General features: G+C 53.0%; 1 protein-coding gene across 6 annotated transcripts in view; it reads left to right on the plus strand.

Annotated features, from left to right (window-relative positions):
• LOC144950040 (phospholipid-transporting ATPase IF-like) overlaps window positions 1-9419 on the plus strand; it is a 41597-nt gene extending 32178 nt beyond the window's left edge. For 2 of the 6 annotated variants that reach the window (XM_078880014.1, XM_078880015.1), the window contains 3 exons: window positions 2577-2789; window positions 4485-4583; window positions 7749-7942. In XM_078880014.1, the coding sequence (XP_078736140.1) occupies window positions 2577-2789; window positions 4485-4583; window positions 7749-7799 (363 nt within the window). In that variant the 3' untranslated portion in view covers window positions 7800-7942. Of the gene's footprint in view, window positions 1-2317; window positions 2790-4484 lie in introns of those variants that run through there. The other 4 variants (XM_078880018.1, XM_078880016.1, XM_078880017.1 and 1 more) reach the window with 4 other exon arrangements.
• The last annotated feature ends 4469 nt before the right edge of the window (window positions 9420-13888 follow it).

Genomic DNA, 13888 nt, shown 5'->3' on the forward strand with positions numbered 1-13888 from the left:
TTTTAAATCTTTCTGTTTTTGTGTAAATCCTTGCAGTCGGTATGTCCCCCTGAACATCGTGTTCCGGAGTCCAATGGTCCCTTTGATGATGAAGTTTACATCGGAGTCCTGAGCTGGGAGTGGACGCGCAGAGATCCGTACGCCCGCACGCCTGATGTTCACTGGTGGCAAAATGAGCCTCGTGTGAAACGCAGCGATTCCAGTGAAACTGAACCAAGACAAACACTGGCAGTGTCACCGGGCTGCTACACAAACCTGAATGGAGAACGGGTGGGGATCATTACCAATGCCTTTGTGCCACTGGACACAGGAAATAATTGGAATCCAGTTTAATTTTCGTAGAAAAGATTGCATCTGAACTGACAATTACCAAATGACATAAATGCGAAACTAGACATTGCGTAGAGTGAGAAACCGAAGATAGAAGGAAACCCATAAATTAATGAAGAACCCTCGACTGCAACGCAGGAGGAGACGTATAACAGCGATGACACCCGGTCCGTTTCTCTCACTTGTTTTCTCGCCATGGTCCCACCAGCAGAGTGGATAAGAGTGACACTGGCTGGAGAACTTGACTCTCAACCTGAAGTTCGCGAGTTCCAACCCCTACCTGGGTTAAACTCGGCTCATCATCCTTGTGGGGATTAATAAAATGAGTATCGGTGTAACAGTTCACCACCCCCCGCAGCGATTTGGTGATTTTTTTTTTTGCCACGCAATGTGCCACCCACTCCAGTTTACCAGTGATCCAGAAACTATTTCCACACCTGGCACACCACATCCAGTTTACCACCTCTCGCTTGGGCTGTGGCTACCGCCATTCATGTACCACCTATGCCATTTTCGAAAAACGGCCTGTGACATATTCAGTAGGAAATGAATCTCTGGACCCAGAGCCTGATTTCAAAACGTAGAGCAGCGCGTGCGTCTGATTGGCTCATGTTGAGCCGCGGGCCGGGTGTGCTCAGACAAAGGAGTGGAGTTTTTGTCGCTCCACTGTTCTGTCGCCTTTGTGCTGGGTGGGCTTGGGACACTCGCTGCCTTTGCTGGACGACTCTTGCATGGGAATGCCTTTGAAGCATGAGCATGGCGGTGGGGTGGGGGGTCGGTTGGGTCCTTGAGCCATTGGCCTGAAAATGGGCAATCGGTACCAGCCAGGGTGGGAGATGCTCCCAGGGATTTTCACAAAGCATTTGAGCTCTGTGACACACAGGTGTCTGATAGCAAGGGCACCGTGGTAGCTTTGTATGAGAAAAAGATAATTAAAGAAGGATGCCTTAATTTGTTTGATCGAGAATATAATTTTGAAAAAAAGCCACTGTGATATGGAACTGTGGAATATGAACATAGAGGAAGTGCATATATAAAAAGATGGAGTGTCAGCTCTCCGCCCATGGTGGACCTTGCCCACCATGGTGGATGCTGGTAGCATTGGCCACTCCTGGTGGGACCAACCACAACCCCGTTAGCTCACGGGTTGTGTGCGCTCGTGTGTGGGTATTGCATGGGCCCTGCATCTGTTTAAGTTTGTCGTGTGCTTGCTCTGTGCTACAGAACTAACGCACGCTCTCTTTACGCTGTCTGCATGGTTTGCTGGTCGTGACAATGCGCGAGGGTCGCTGAAATTGGTTTTATGTTAAGAGTCAGGTGGTGTTGATTAACTTTGTATTGATGTGAACGGTGAATGTGGTTTATATTTTGGTAGTGGCAAAGGAGGTCCCATGAAGTATAAAATAATAAGACGAACAATGCTAATTTATTTTTGTAAAATATCAAAACCTTTTGACCATTGCTTCACGAGCACAGTTACAATATGTGTCTCTGTGTACAGGAGTTCAGACATGCTTGCATGGCAGCACTGCTAAGAGTGTAATTCCCGTGTCGTTGCGTCATTGGTAGCAGAGAGGTTAACGTGGCAAATAGAGAATGTTTAAAGGCAAGGTCTCTGTGGGAACATAGAATATTAACGCCCGTAGAGGGCGATGACAGATGCGTACGTGCCGTACACACGCGTGCTGTGGCTTCACTCTGTAAATAATTGTTTTCCCAGCCGTTTAGTGGACACAACTTACATATGAACTTGTCTGTCTGTTGAGTGTCTCGTGTGGACAAAGTGCCCGGGTAGGTCTCTGTGTGTGAGCCAAGGCAGGCCATGACACTGACCTCGCTGTGTCTGCTCTCTCCCCCACCCACCCACCCGCCCACCCACTCGTGACCTCCCAATTCCCACGGTGCTTTTCAAACCGTCTCCTCCGTGCCGCAACCTCGCCACTGTCTGACGCCGTCACTCAACATCGCCGTCACTCAACACCACCAGCATTCAACACCACCATCATTCAACACCATAATCCAACACCACACACCGTAACTGATTACCACGCACCATCGTTCAATCTCTCACTCGATCCCACCAATCGTCACCACTCGATCTGCACCGTAACCACTCCGCTCACTTACCATCACCACCCCTGGCGCACCGTCACACGCCACTCTCGCCACCACCCCGCTCACCCATCGCCGCCCCACCCACCCATCGTCGCCTCCTTGCGCCATCGCCACCCCGGTGCCCCCTGCAGGAGGCCGTAAGCGTGGGGCGCCGCGGGGCCGGCGTCTCGGAGAGCACGCCACTCGCCGAGATGGCGCGACACCTCCGCAGGAGAATGTACGGCGCGGGAGGAGGAGCAGGAGGGAGAGGCAAGCGCTCGCCGACCTCCAGGTCCGGCATGGCGGCGGCTGCGGCGGCGGCGGCGTCGCTAGACAACGGGCACGTGTTCCTGGTGGACGCAGAGGTCCTGTCGGACGTGACTCAAGTGTGACGACGCGGGGCCCCGTCCATTCACCTCAATTTCCCCCCCACCCCGGACCCCCCCTGGCCACCGTGAAGCCGAGTCTAGCCGCTGGGATGACCACGGCGCCTCGTGCGCCGACCCGAACCTGAGACTGACCGGAGTCCCAGAGCGAGTCGTGGCGTCGCCACGCCCGGCTCGTCCCACGGCCTCCACTCCAGCCCTGCTCACTGCCGGCTCTCACAGACTCGAGGCTTAATGACGGAGGGGGCACTACTTAATACCTCTTGCAGTTGGGCCTAAAGAAGCCTTTGTTTAACTTCAGTGTTCCGAGTGAGCCGAAACATGTTGGGTCTGTCGATGGCTGGTTTGAATTGTCGCTGAGGTAGGACTGGGGAACTGTGCAGCTGATGCAACTTGTGTTCACTCGCGCAGAACGTTGCCCTCTCTGGTATGGTTCCCAAAAGGCCTTGCCGCCCAAATGCACGGCTCTGCACTGCTGCTCGTGCTTTTGTTTAAAAAACGTTTCAACTGTGTCCTCATGTAGCCCACAGTGCCTCTGGGATCAGTCATTCATACACCAGGATTAATTTGTAGGGCTAGCCACTTAATGTTTGGGCTGCTTGGGGTCAAGTAAATCAGGTTCCTGAAAGTATGTTGACAAATAGGGCTCAGTCATATTTATGTATATTGAACTTCTTTTGCACCGTACGTAGCCAACCATGCTAATTGGAGGTGCAGGGGAAGGACAACAAAACGTTTAAACCAAACAATACTTTTCAGCATTGTCAAATCCACTGCTGGATCCAAGGCCTTCTCAAGTGCCGGTCGTTCCATGGGGCTGGCCGCCGCCCACCGCTCCAGGAGGAGGAGGTGTGCAGCGGGGCTGCTTCCCCGCCAGTCCCGGCCAGACCGTGCGCTCGTTGGCGTTCGCCACGGTTTACAGGGTTCGCTGAGAATATGCGCGCCCAATGTCATTTGTTGTTTGCGAGATATGTGGATGCATTTACAACTGAAGTCATCGCCTTTGTGAAAGTGCACTCTTCAATCCTTAACGCCTTTTGTAGGCCCCACTTGCCCTTGTGGGTGACGTCGCCTCCTCCAAATCCTGCACCTTTAACCCCTAAAAGCGCCTCTCTCGCCATGCTTGTCCCGTGTCCTTCGAGCCCCGTTTCCTCCGTCTGAATCTCGAGGGTCGACCCCCCTGGCCCCGATCAGACCCCAGCCCAGCCAACAAACACATAACGACGGGGAGTCGTGTGCTCTCTCCGAGGTTCTCCGGCACTCGTCCCCGTTGGAGGCTTGAACCACCAGACCAGACTCCTCGTCAGCTGCACCACGGCCCCAACTCCCCTCCTCTCGAGCTTCCGAGCCCCTCCCCCACAGCTCGTAAGCCCCTCCCACACCCGAGTTCCTCCCACCCAGCCTTAGCCCCTCCCCACAGCTCGTAAGCCCCTCCCACACCTGAGTCCCACCCAGCCTTAGCCCCTCCCCACAGCTCGTAAGCCCCTCCCACATCTGAGTCCCACCCAGCCTTAGCCCCTCCCCCACAGCTTTTAAGCCCCTCCCACACCTGAGTCCCTCCCACCAGTCTTAGCCCCTCCCCACAGCTCGTAAGCCCCTCCCACACCCGAGTTTCTCCCACCCAGCATTCGCCCCTCCCACGGATGGGTGACCCGTGGCTGTGCCTTCTTGCAGCAGCGGCGGCAGCAGCAGATGGACTTTGGGGGTCCCCGAGGCCGCCCCCCGGAACGCGGTGTAGCGAGCGGCGGCGTTGAGCCCTCCTGCTCTGCGGCTGTAAGTCTCTTGAGGGTAGACGATGTACGGCACCCCGCGGGCCTGTGAGTTGAGCAACGGACCGTCGGCTGTGGCAGCTTCTTGTGTTGCCATGTGGTGGAGGGGTGGGGGGAGTAACAGTGGGAGACTTCGTGTCCCCTGGCCGATCTCACTTCTTTGGGATTTTAGTCGTTGGATGTTGAAGGAATACGCCACCAGAAAACCAGATCCAATTGTCTCTTACATAATGCACTTGTGGTCTGCAGGAGTGTTCACCTGGTTATTTAAATGACCACTACGCTCCAGATACCTAGGCTGCATTGTCCGGACTGTCTGACATGGGTTTGAAGTTTTGTTCATGAGAAGGAAGACGTTCGAGTCTATGGGCAGGCACCTAATTCTAAGGCCTCGCCATCAATGGGCGGCACCTCGTCTCATGTGATAGCGCTTCAAATACAGCCCAGGATGCCAGCACCTGGTTGTGTGAACTAAACGTAAAACAACAGCGCTTTATTATTTCAGTAACATCCTTCAATTGCGTGTTTAACTGCTGACGTCACAACGATTTTGCCATATGTTGAAATGCCACATTTCTCGCGAGTAATGCTTTAACAGGGTTATATTTAATTTCGATGGCAAAATATTACTTTACACTTTTTATTGTTAATGTATTACGGTTTATGTTCGCCGTTATCTTATCTGTGACACGCTGCACTGATTTTACTTACCTTGAGGAATGAACCCCGCCCCAGTAGGATTTGAGGGATTGTCTGCGCCAGGTTTTGTAGAACGGCCCGTGGCAGGTTTTTGCAAACAGCAGTCCGCGTGTGGCTCAATGAGGGATTCGACTGGGAGACGATTGCCCGGTGATTATTGGCTCGGCGCTGAGTCGCCATGTGCCACACAGGGACAGCTGCCACTGGAGGTGCCCTTTCAAATATTTTAGATGAGACGAGATGCAAGTCTGGACATCTGTGAAAAAGCTTCATAGCTCATCGGATTCTTCGAGGATAAATAACGATTCTGAATTCTGTAGCTTGTTAAACGTTCTCTTGAGACGCCCCGGCCAAACGAAGGGGCGGCTCCGTCACTGGCAACGCCTCGTCAGCGTCACACTGGAAGAAGCGGCGTGCGCCTTTGGCCTTAGATCCGGCGCGCAAACTCTCGCGGTTGGGGGTTTCCACAGCCGCCTCTGGGAGGGGGGGAAGCGTTTTGGTTTTTCGCCTCTGATCTGTGACGCCCCCCCCCCGTGTCTTTTATGCGGCCCGGTGGTGTCGCAGTGGCACCGTGACGAGGGTTGCCACCCCCACGGTACAAACAACCAGGACGTGTCCTGGGAAGCAGAAGAGAATGTCGCCCAGCACTGCAATCGGGCGTTGTCTTGAGTGGTGTATCGCGAGTTTCTTTACGCAGCAAGCTCAATCCTAAGATAACCAGGACAGGTGGCAACCCTAGCCGCGGTACCTGAGCTATCCGGTAGCGCTCGAGTCGTGGTGAGTAGTCCCCTCCGTGTGCGAACATCCGCCTTGCGGGAAAAAAAACAGAGGACCACTCCATTTCATACAGCCCTGCCCATTTCATAGACGGGACGGCAAACTTAAATTAGAAAACGTGGCAACAGAGCGGATTGCATTGGGTTTGGAATTGGCGGTGCTGTTAATAACTTTAGAGCCGCTGATTTTCTTCGAATGAGTAATTCGTGAGCATTACACAGAACTCGCACACAGAGCCACCCACTCTGCCAGAGTGATACTGCCTTGTCACAAACACCCTGAACCGCCACAGTCCCTGACTAAACCACACACCGGCCCCCTCTTCATATGCCACAGCAACAACCAGATTACCCTGAATGTGCCCGGTCTCGCCAGATTTTTGGAAGCTAAGCAAAAAATTAGCCTGGTTAAAACTTGGGTGGGAGACTCCTTTAGAATGCCAGCTGTTGTAGGCATGGGCTGTCAGGTGGCCAAGATTTATCAGTCCACCAATACGTTCTTAAATCTATCTGTGCAGAGCTTTGGGAGTTTCATAAGCATGGACCTTCTCTGGGTTCTCCTTTTTTCCTACCGCATGAAATTGAAGGTTGCCAAACAGAAGTGGCCAAACATCGCTATGTAGCAGCACTCGCCTGAAAGTCACAAAGACCTTTCCGTTTTTGCCCGGATGAAAGGTCAACCAATAGGGGCACACTCTGAACCATTGAGTTGTTTCGTACAAGCAGTCGTTGCGTTGCACCCCCCGCTCCATTCCACACGAAAGGCCTCAAAACACCGGGAGGAGAACCGCCTTCATTTGCAGCATGAGGCACCTCGCAGCATGGCGCTGAGCACACACGCGCTGTCTGCTGGCAGTCGTGTTCAGTCTGATCACTGGATCATGTGGAGCCCATTTGTGAATCCACTGCGGGTGAAGCCCCCCCCCCACACGCTGTGGCGGTTGAGTGTATTTGACCATACTTCACCATGCTGCTCGGTGTGGATTGATGAAGGCGGGAAACATAGACGTGGGAGCATAGAAGTACGATACAACAGTGAATTTTACACGTATGTTTTCGTGACCAATATCCATAATAGAGGGTGTTTTGGTTTAGATCGCATAAATATAAATGTGTCGTTAAACCCGCTACCGCCTGACGCATTAAATTAGTAAGGTTTAAACCCGCAACATTTACACTGGATTTACTCTCCAACACACCAGTGCGTTCTACTAGTAACGAATTGACATGTTTTGTTTCCGTGACAAACCTTAATAATTGGCTGTCGGTTTAACGACACTTTTGTACGCGATCTACCCCAAAACAACTTCTTGGACAACCGTGAGTGTTGCTGTACTACTGTCTGCTGCCCACCACGTATTTCTGCAGCAGCCTATAACAACTGTTTATGCACACAGTAGTCACCCATCCAAGCACTATCCAGGGTCAACCCTCCTCAGCTTCAGAGGTCTGATGAGATCGGGTGCGTTTTCCGTAATTTGCTTGTGGGCAATTTAAATTTTGAGAATAACAAAATGCAGCCTGGGATCCAAACATTTGCAGACTACAGCAGAGAAATAATTCCCTTCCTGCAAAAGTGTGGACAGTTGAGTGCTGAATGTTGTGAAGTGTCGGTGTTTGCCATGGCTCGTCATGGACCCATGTTGATGCTCTTCTCTCTTGTATGGATGTCTGTTCTCCCATCTTCCCTTCAGCCTCATGGACGACGTTTGCACGCGTCCCTCTTCTGCTGTGGTCTCTTCTGAGCGATGGGTGCCAGCTGGAGTCAAACACCGGCCTCTTTCTCGCATCGCTCACTCCCTCATCTTTACATCCTTCCGCTCTTGTCTGTCCATCGCCTCACCTTCTTGGCATCTTTGTCATTTCAGTCTATGACATCCGGGGCTTAATGTCTCACTAAATATGTTCTGGGTTGCTTGTAGGCTGGAGTTGGTGGCACTTGACTCGTAGCCAATAACAGGCAGGCAGCGAGAGGGAGACTGCGGGAGGCGGTACTGGATGTGGTGCACCGTAGTTTGGTAGCGGCGTTGTTGGCGGCTGGGTGCGATGCCTCCCAAACGCCACAGCCAATCGGGTGCCCGGGACAGCGCTCGGCTCTTTTGGCACCCCGAGCTTGGCAGTGGAAATTCCACATTATTCTGGCCGAGACCTCGCAACGTGAAATTCAACTTTTGCAATTGTGAGTCACACGCCTCGACTGTGTCAGCTGCCCGATAGAATGTCCGTGTGTTAGACCAATCGTGGACAGGTGTGGCCTGTGTCGCAAGTTGGCATGGTTTTACTCTCTGATCGAGCTCCAGGATGCCTGCGTGTGAGGACGTTGGGACTCGTTTTGTTGACCCCGAAGTCCACACCGGGGTGCTCCGGGTTGTACCTCCTATGTTGTACCAGCGCTGCTTATCACAAATATTCATGCTCCTGTCTTTGAAGCCGCGCTTGAATCTGCATGATGCGTTCCATTTCCTGTGCGTACGTAGACTTCCGATTCGCACAGTTGGCTACGTACGGTGAGAAAGAAGTTTAACGTACAGGCACGTTGTTTGACATTGTTGCGCCGTCTCCTGAGTCTCAGAGTTGTTCAGCCGGATCCACACCTGGGCGATAATTTGCGCAACGCTGTTGCATGCAACTAAATCGCTTATATATGGAAAAGTGGCGACGGACTCACTTTCCAGCATCGACCCGCTCAGCGATCCGGGGTGACCTCTTTCATCACGAGCTCCACGTTTGTGAACTCTGCCGTTGTTTTCTTGTTGCGTGATTTGTTGTTGCCCAACTACAGCGGTGCTCACTCGCATGTGAACAGATCCCATTGCATTTTAAACCTCTCACCTCTCTGCGTTGTTATTGATTTCCTGCCGAGGCTAAGTGGCTTACCTTCTTCCTTTGCACCTGATATATATTTATACATTTACACCCCCCCCCCCCAAAAAAACCTGTTCTAAATATCGTTATTTTATTTATATGTTCAAAGCACGCGTACGGGAGCTCTACGTGTAACAAATTGCACTGGCGTGGCGGGTTTGTGGTACTTTTGTATTCGTTATACAATAAGCAATACAATCAAAACATGTTCCAAAAGCCAAATACTTCAGGAGTCCTTCAAAGTGAAAGTCCACTGTTGAACTGCCCTTGTGGTGCATCATCTGTTTAGTTCTACCCCAGCTCTAGTTTTTACAAAATAGAGGTGTCTTGTGTAAAAGAATTAAGAGACTTGGTCAACGATATGAAGGAATTGTATAAGTTTGTCCGTGAAAGTCCATTGAATGTTGATTACTTTTACCCCGTGCACATGCGTATATCTTTTATATCTGTTCTGCGATAACTTGAAAATAATGCAATAAAATGTCAAACTGTTGACCAGATGCGAATGTTTGGACTCCTCTATTGGGCACGTGACCGTCCACCACCGGTGACGGTGATAGTTGTGTTGCCTCCTCTCATTGGTTCCGCCTCGAAGCTCCGCTTGCCGAAAGTAACATTCGCGTGTACTTTGTTAGTGCCGCCAAGCGACGGGTCGCCGTCACGTCGACAGTGACTCGATCAGGGTGCAGCCCTGCAAGCCCCTGCTCACGTCACTGCTGCTGGACGGTGCCTTCCCATGGGAGGGAACTCGAAAGAGCCCCGTGACCCATTGCTCTTGGTCTACTCTTTCACGCTGGCTAGACATCTCGGAAGAGGTGAGAAGTAATCCACACTGTACCCCACCACACCCGACCTGCCTATCGATTAAACTTGTGTAATATGAGGATATATCCGGCTCACTGACGTATCACAACTCGTCATGGTGATTGGCTCTGCCGGTCCTGGTTTACAGCCAATGGGGGGAAGCCTGGGGGCATGGTCCTGACGTGATGGAAAGGTGACAGCTATAAGGATTGGTTCTGCTGGCTTTGGCCACAGCCAATGGGGAGATGAGTCAGGGGCATGGTCCCGAGAGCTGACGAGGGAGCCTGGAAGATTCTATGCAGGCTAACGAGGATTGGCGGAAACGTACCACGTGACCCGGGTATTAAATAGGGGTGGAGACGAACGACACGTGGTCAGAACGGGAACTAACAGAGGAAGGGGGCCACGCGGGAGCGGGGCTCCGACTTGCCACGTGGCAGTGCATCTCTCTCTGTTTATCTGTCCCTCTCACGCTGCCTATCAGCAGCGTGAAGTAACTAACATAAGTTGAATAAAAGACGGATTCCAGAAGTCGTCTCAACGAGCTTGAATACACTTGTAAGCTCCTGTACTGTGTGTGACTGGTAAGTTCCTGTACTGTGTGTGTGTGTGTGTCTGGTGAGCTCCTGTACTGTGTGTGTGTGTGGTGAGCTCCTGTACTGTGTCTCTGGTGAGCTCCTGTACTGTGTGTGTGTGACTGGTAAGCTCCTGTACTGTGTGTGTGTCTGGTAAGCTCCTGCACTGTGTGTGTGTGACTGGTAAGCTCCTGTACTGTGTGTGACTGGTAAGTTCCTGTACTGTGTGTGTGTGTCTGGTAAGCTCCTGTACTGTGTGTGTGTGACTGGTAAGCTCCTGTACTGTGTGTGTGTCTGGTAAGCTTCTGTACTGTGTGTGTGTCTGGTAAGCTCCTGTACTGTGTGTGTGTGTGTGTGTCTGGTAAGCTCCTGTACTGTGTGTGTCTGGTGAGCTCCTGTACTGTGTGTGTGTGACTGGTAAGCTCCTGTACTGTGTGTGTGTCTGGTAAGCTCCTGTACTGTGTGTGTGTGTGACTGGTAAGCTCCTGTACTGTGTGTGTCTGGTAAGCTCCTGTACTGTGTGTGTCTGGTGAGCTCCTGTACTGTGTGTGTGTGACTGGTAAGCTCCTGTACTGTGTGTGACTGGTAAGCTCCTGTACTGTGTGTGTGTGTGACTGGTAAGCTCCTGTACTGTGTGTGTGTCTGGTAAGCTCCTGTACTGTGTGTGTGTGTCTGGTAAGCTGTACTGTGTGTGTGTGACTGGTAAGCTCCTGTACTGTGTGTGTGTCTGGTGAGCTCCTGTACTGTGTGTGTGTGTCTGGTAAGCTCCTGCACTGTGTGTGTGTGTCTGGTAAGCTCCTGCACTGTGTGTGTGTGTCTGGTAAGCTCCTGCACTGTGTGTGTGTGTCTGGTAAGCTCCTGTACTGTGTGTGTGACTGGTAAGCTCCTGTACTGTGTGTGTGTGTCTGGTAAGCTCCTGTACTGTGTGTGTGTCTGGTAAGCTCCTGTACTGTGTCTCTGGTGAGCTCCTGTACTGTGTGTGTGTCTGGTAAGCTCCTGTACTGTGTCTCTGGTGAGCTCCTGTACTGTGTGTGTGTGACTGGTAAGCTCCTGTACTGTGTGTGTGTCTGGTGAGCTCCTGTACTGTGTGTGTGTGTGACTGGTAAGCTCCTGTACTGTGTGTGTGTCTGGTAAGCTGTACTGTGTGTGTGTGTGACTGGTAAGCTCCTGTACTGTGTGTGTGTCTGGTAAGCTCCTGTACTCTGCGTGTGTGTCTGGTAAGCTCCTGTACTGTGCGTGTGGCAGTGGGGGTGGGGGCAGCGTGGGGACGGACGCGTGGCCGGGGAGAGCCCTCCACGTTCCTGCACAGGGCCGTGGTGGTTGCTCCGGTGACAGCTCCCGTCCCACAGATGCACCGAGCTGGGTTTGGTGAGTGTGTGCGCCTTATCGTTTACACAGGCAGTGTTGGGGCTCGTTTATCGCCACGCGTGGGCAGTGGAAAACTGCCCACAGTTAGAGAAGGGACGTCTCTGGTGATGCTCGCTGCTGTTGCTGTTTTTGTGGCAGTGGTGCACAAACACAACTAACAAAAAACCCCTCCACACTTTCAACAATCGCTACATTGTGACCCTAAAAGAAAATATGAGAGGCAGTTATTGAAAGGACGATGAGTTAAGTTGTGGCCAGGGAAATGGCCCTTTGACAGAGCACATATGAACAAGGATCATTGCCCGAAACGTCATCTTTTACATGTCACGTATAGGTTTTTTATTTTGTACGGCAATGTCGTCTGAATGCGTTGCGTTTTTCCCCACAGTGATCGGCGACGGCTCATCAACAGAGACGCCCTGTGGCACGAGGCAGCAGTAGGCCACGATGGCTCATGCCATGCTGGTGATGCCTAACAAGTGTAGAGGAGTAGAATAGGGACGTGGCGTCATGTGCGCTGTCCAGTGCGATGACGTCACGGGACGTGGTGTCATGCGCTCTGGGCGGCGCAATGACATCACAGCTCCTCTAGTATAAAGGGGGGACCCTGTGACGTAAGTGGGGTCATAGCTGGAGTCTAGGGTCGGAAGAGGGTGGAACGGGGAGCCAGGGTCAAGAGGGTAGGGATAGGGAATAGCACAGTGCCAGGGCTGGACGTGGCTGTGCTCCTCGGTCGGCCGTGTTGGCTGATCCCACGGCCGGCGCAGAGGAGACGGCACAGGGCAGCCGGCTGTGTCGGGACCCAGTGGGACCTAGCCCGGGATCCCTAACCCCTGGGAGTTGTATACCCTCGTGTATTGTTATATCTTTAGTAAACTTACGGCGAAAGCCCTTAACCGTCAAGCCGTCTCCGAGCGAGTCGTCGGGGACTTCTCAACACAAGGATGACACCGGTGTACAGTTGTCTCCTTGACGAATGCCGCAGCCGTCCAAAACTTACGTGGCGACAACTGTGACCGTTTCGAGTTGGCGGCTCGAGCGGCAGCGCGTGGCGGTGATGCCGCGTGGCGTGCCGGGCAGCATGGGAAGACTGGGGTCGTTGTCACCCCGCTGGGTCACCCCGGAGAGCCTCGCTCGGTCACAGCTCGTTTTTAACAGGGCCCTGCCACCTCTTCGGAGTAGGGGATGTTGCTGCTGATCCTGCTGTTACGACTGCTGTGTGATCCCAAGTGAATTATTTGCAGGTAATGTTTCAGCACTGGGGTGTTTGATTCAATATAGGTTACAATGTGTCGTTAATTTAGCTATGGGAGGAAACCAGGACACCCGGAGGAAACCCTTGCAGAACAGAGGGAGAGAATACAAACTCCGCACAGAGTGGCATCTACGTAAGGAACTGAATCCAGGTGCTTGCTGCTCCACCCAGCTCTCCCGTCGCCACCTCAGACCTTGCTCTGCCCCACCCCCCACCTCTCTCTCCCCCCAGCTGCCCCACCCCCAACCCCCCCCACCTCTCTCTCCCCCCAGCTGCCCCACCCCCAACCCCCCCCACCTCTCTCTCCCCCCAGCTGCCCCACCCCCAACCCCCCCCACCTCTCTCTCCCCCCAGCTGCCCCACCCCCAACCCCCCCCCCACCTCTCTCTCCCCCCAGCTGCCCCACCCCAACCCCCCCCCCACCTCTCCCTCTCCCCAGCTGCCCCACCCCCAACCCCCCCCACCTCTCTCTCCCCCCAGCTGCCCCACCCCCAACCCCCCCCACCTCTCTCTCCCCCCAGCTGCCCCACCCCCAACCCCCCCCCCACCTCTCCCTCTCCCCAGCTCTCCTGTCGCCGGTAAACAAAGCTCGCCCACTTCAAACAGTGTCGTTTCATTGTACAAACAATTCGAATAATTTAAAACGTGATAACGTGTGCAATTTTAGTGTGAGTGGTTTATTCAGCAGTGCTTCAGTCAAAGGTAAGTGTTGCATAGTGGATAGTCCTACCATGAAAACATTAAACGAGTTATGACATGTCACACGTGTAAAATACTTTTGGGATAGCCCGCAGGGTCTTGTTTCGTTTGTAAAATTGGTATACCCCGCGGGTTATATGCGGGAAAATACGGTACTCGGGCCTCTTTTAAATGGCAGGCCGCCCCCACAAGCTGCAGCCTCCCGAAGTGAGGGAAACCCCCTTTCGAGGCACGCCCAGCGTGAGGCGGCCAGTTTACGCCGATGACA

Source organism: Lampetra fluviatilis, chromosome 56 (assembly GCF_964198595.1).
Source record: "Lampetra fluviatilis chromosome 56, kcLamFluv1.1, whole genome shotgun sequence".
Taxonomy (NCBI): domain Eukaryota; kingdom Metazoa; phylum Chordata; class Hyperoartia; order Petromyzontiformes; family Petromyzontidae; genus Lampetra; species Lampetra fluviatilis.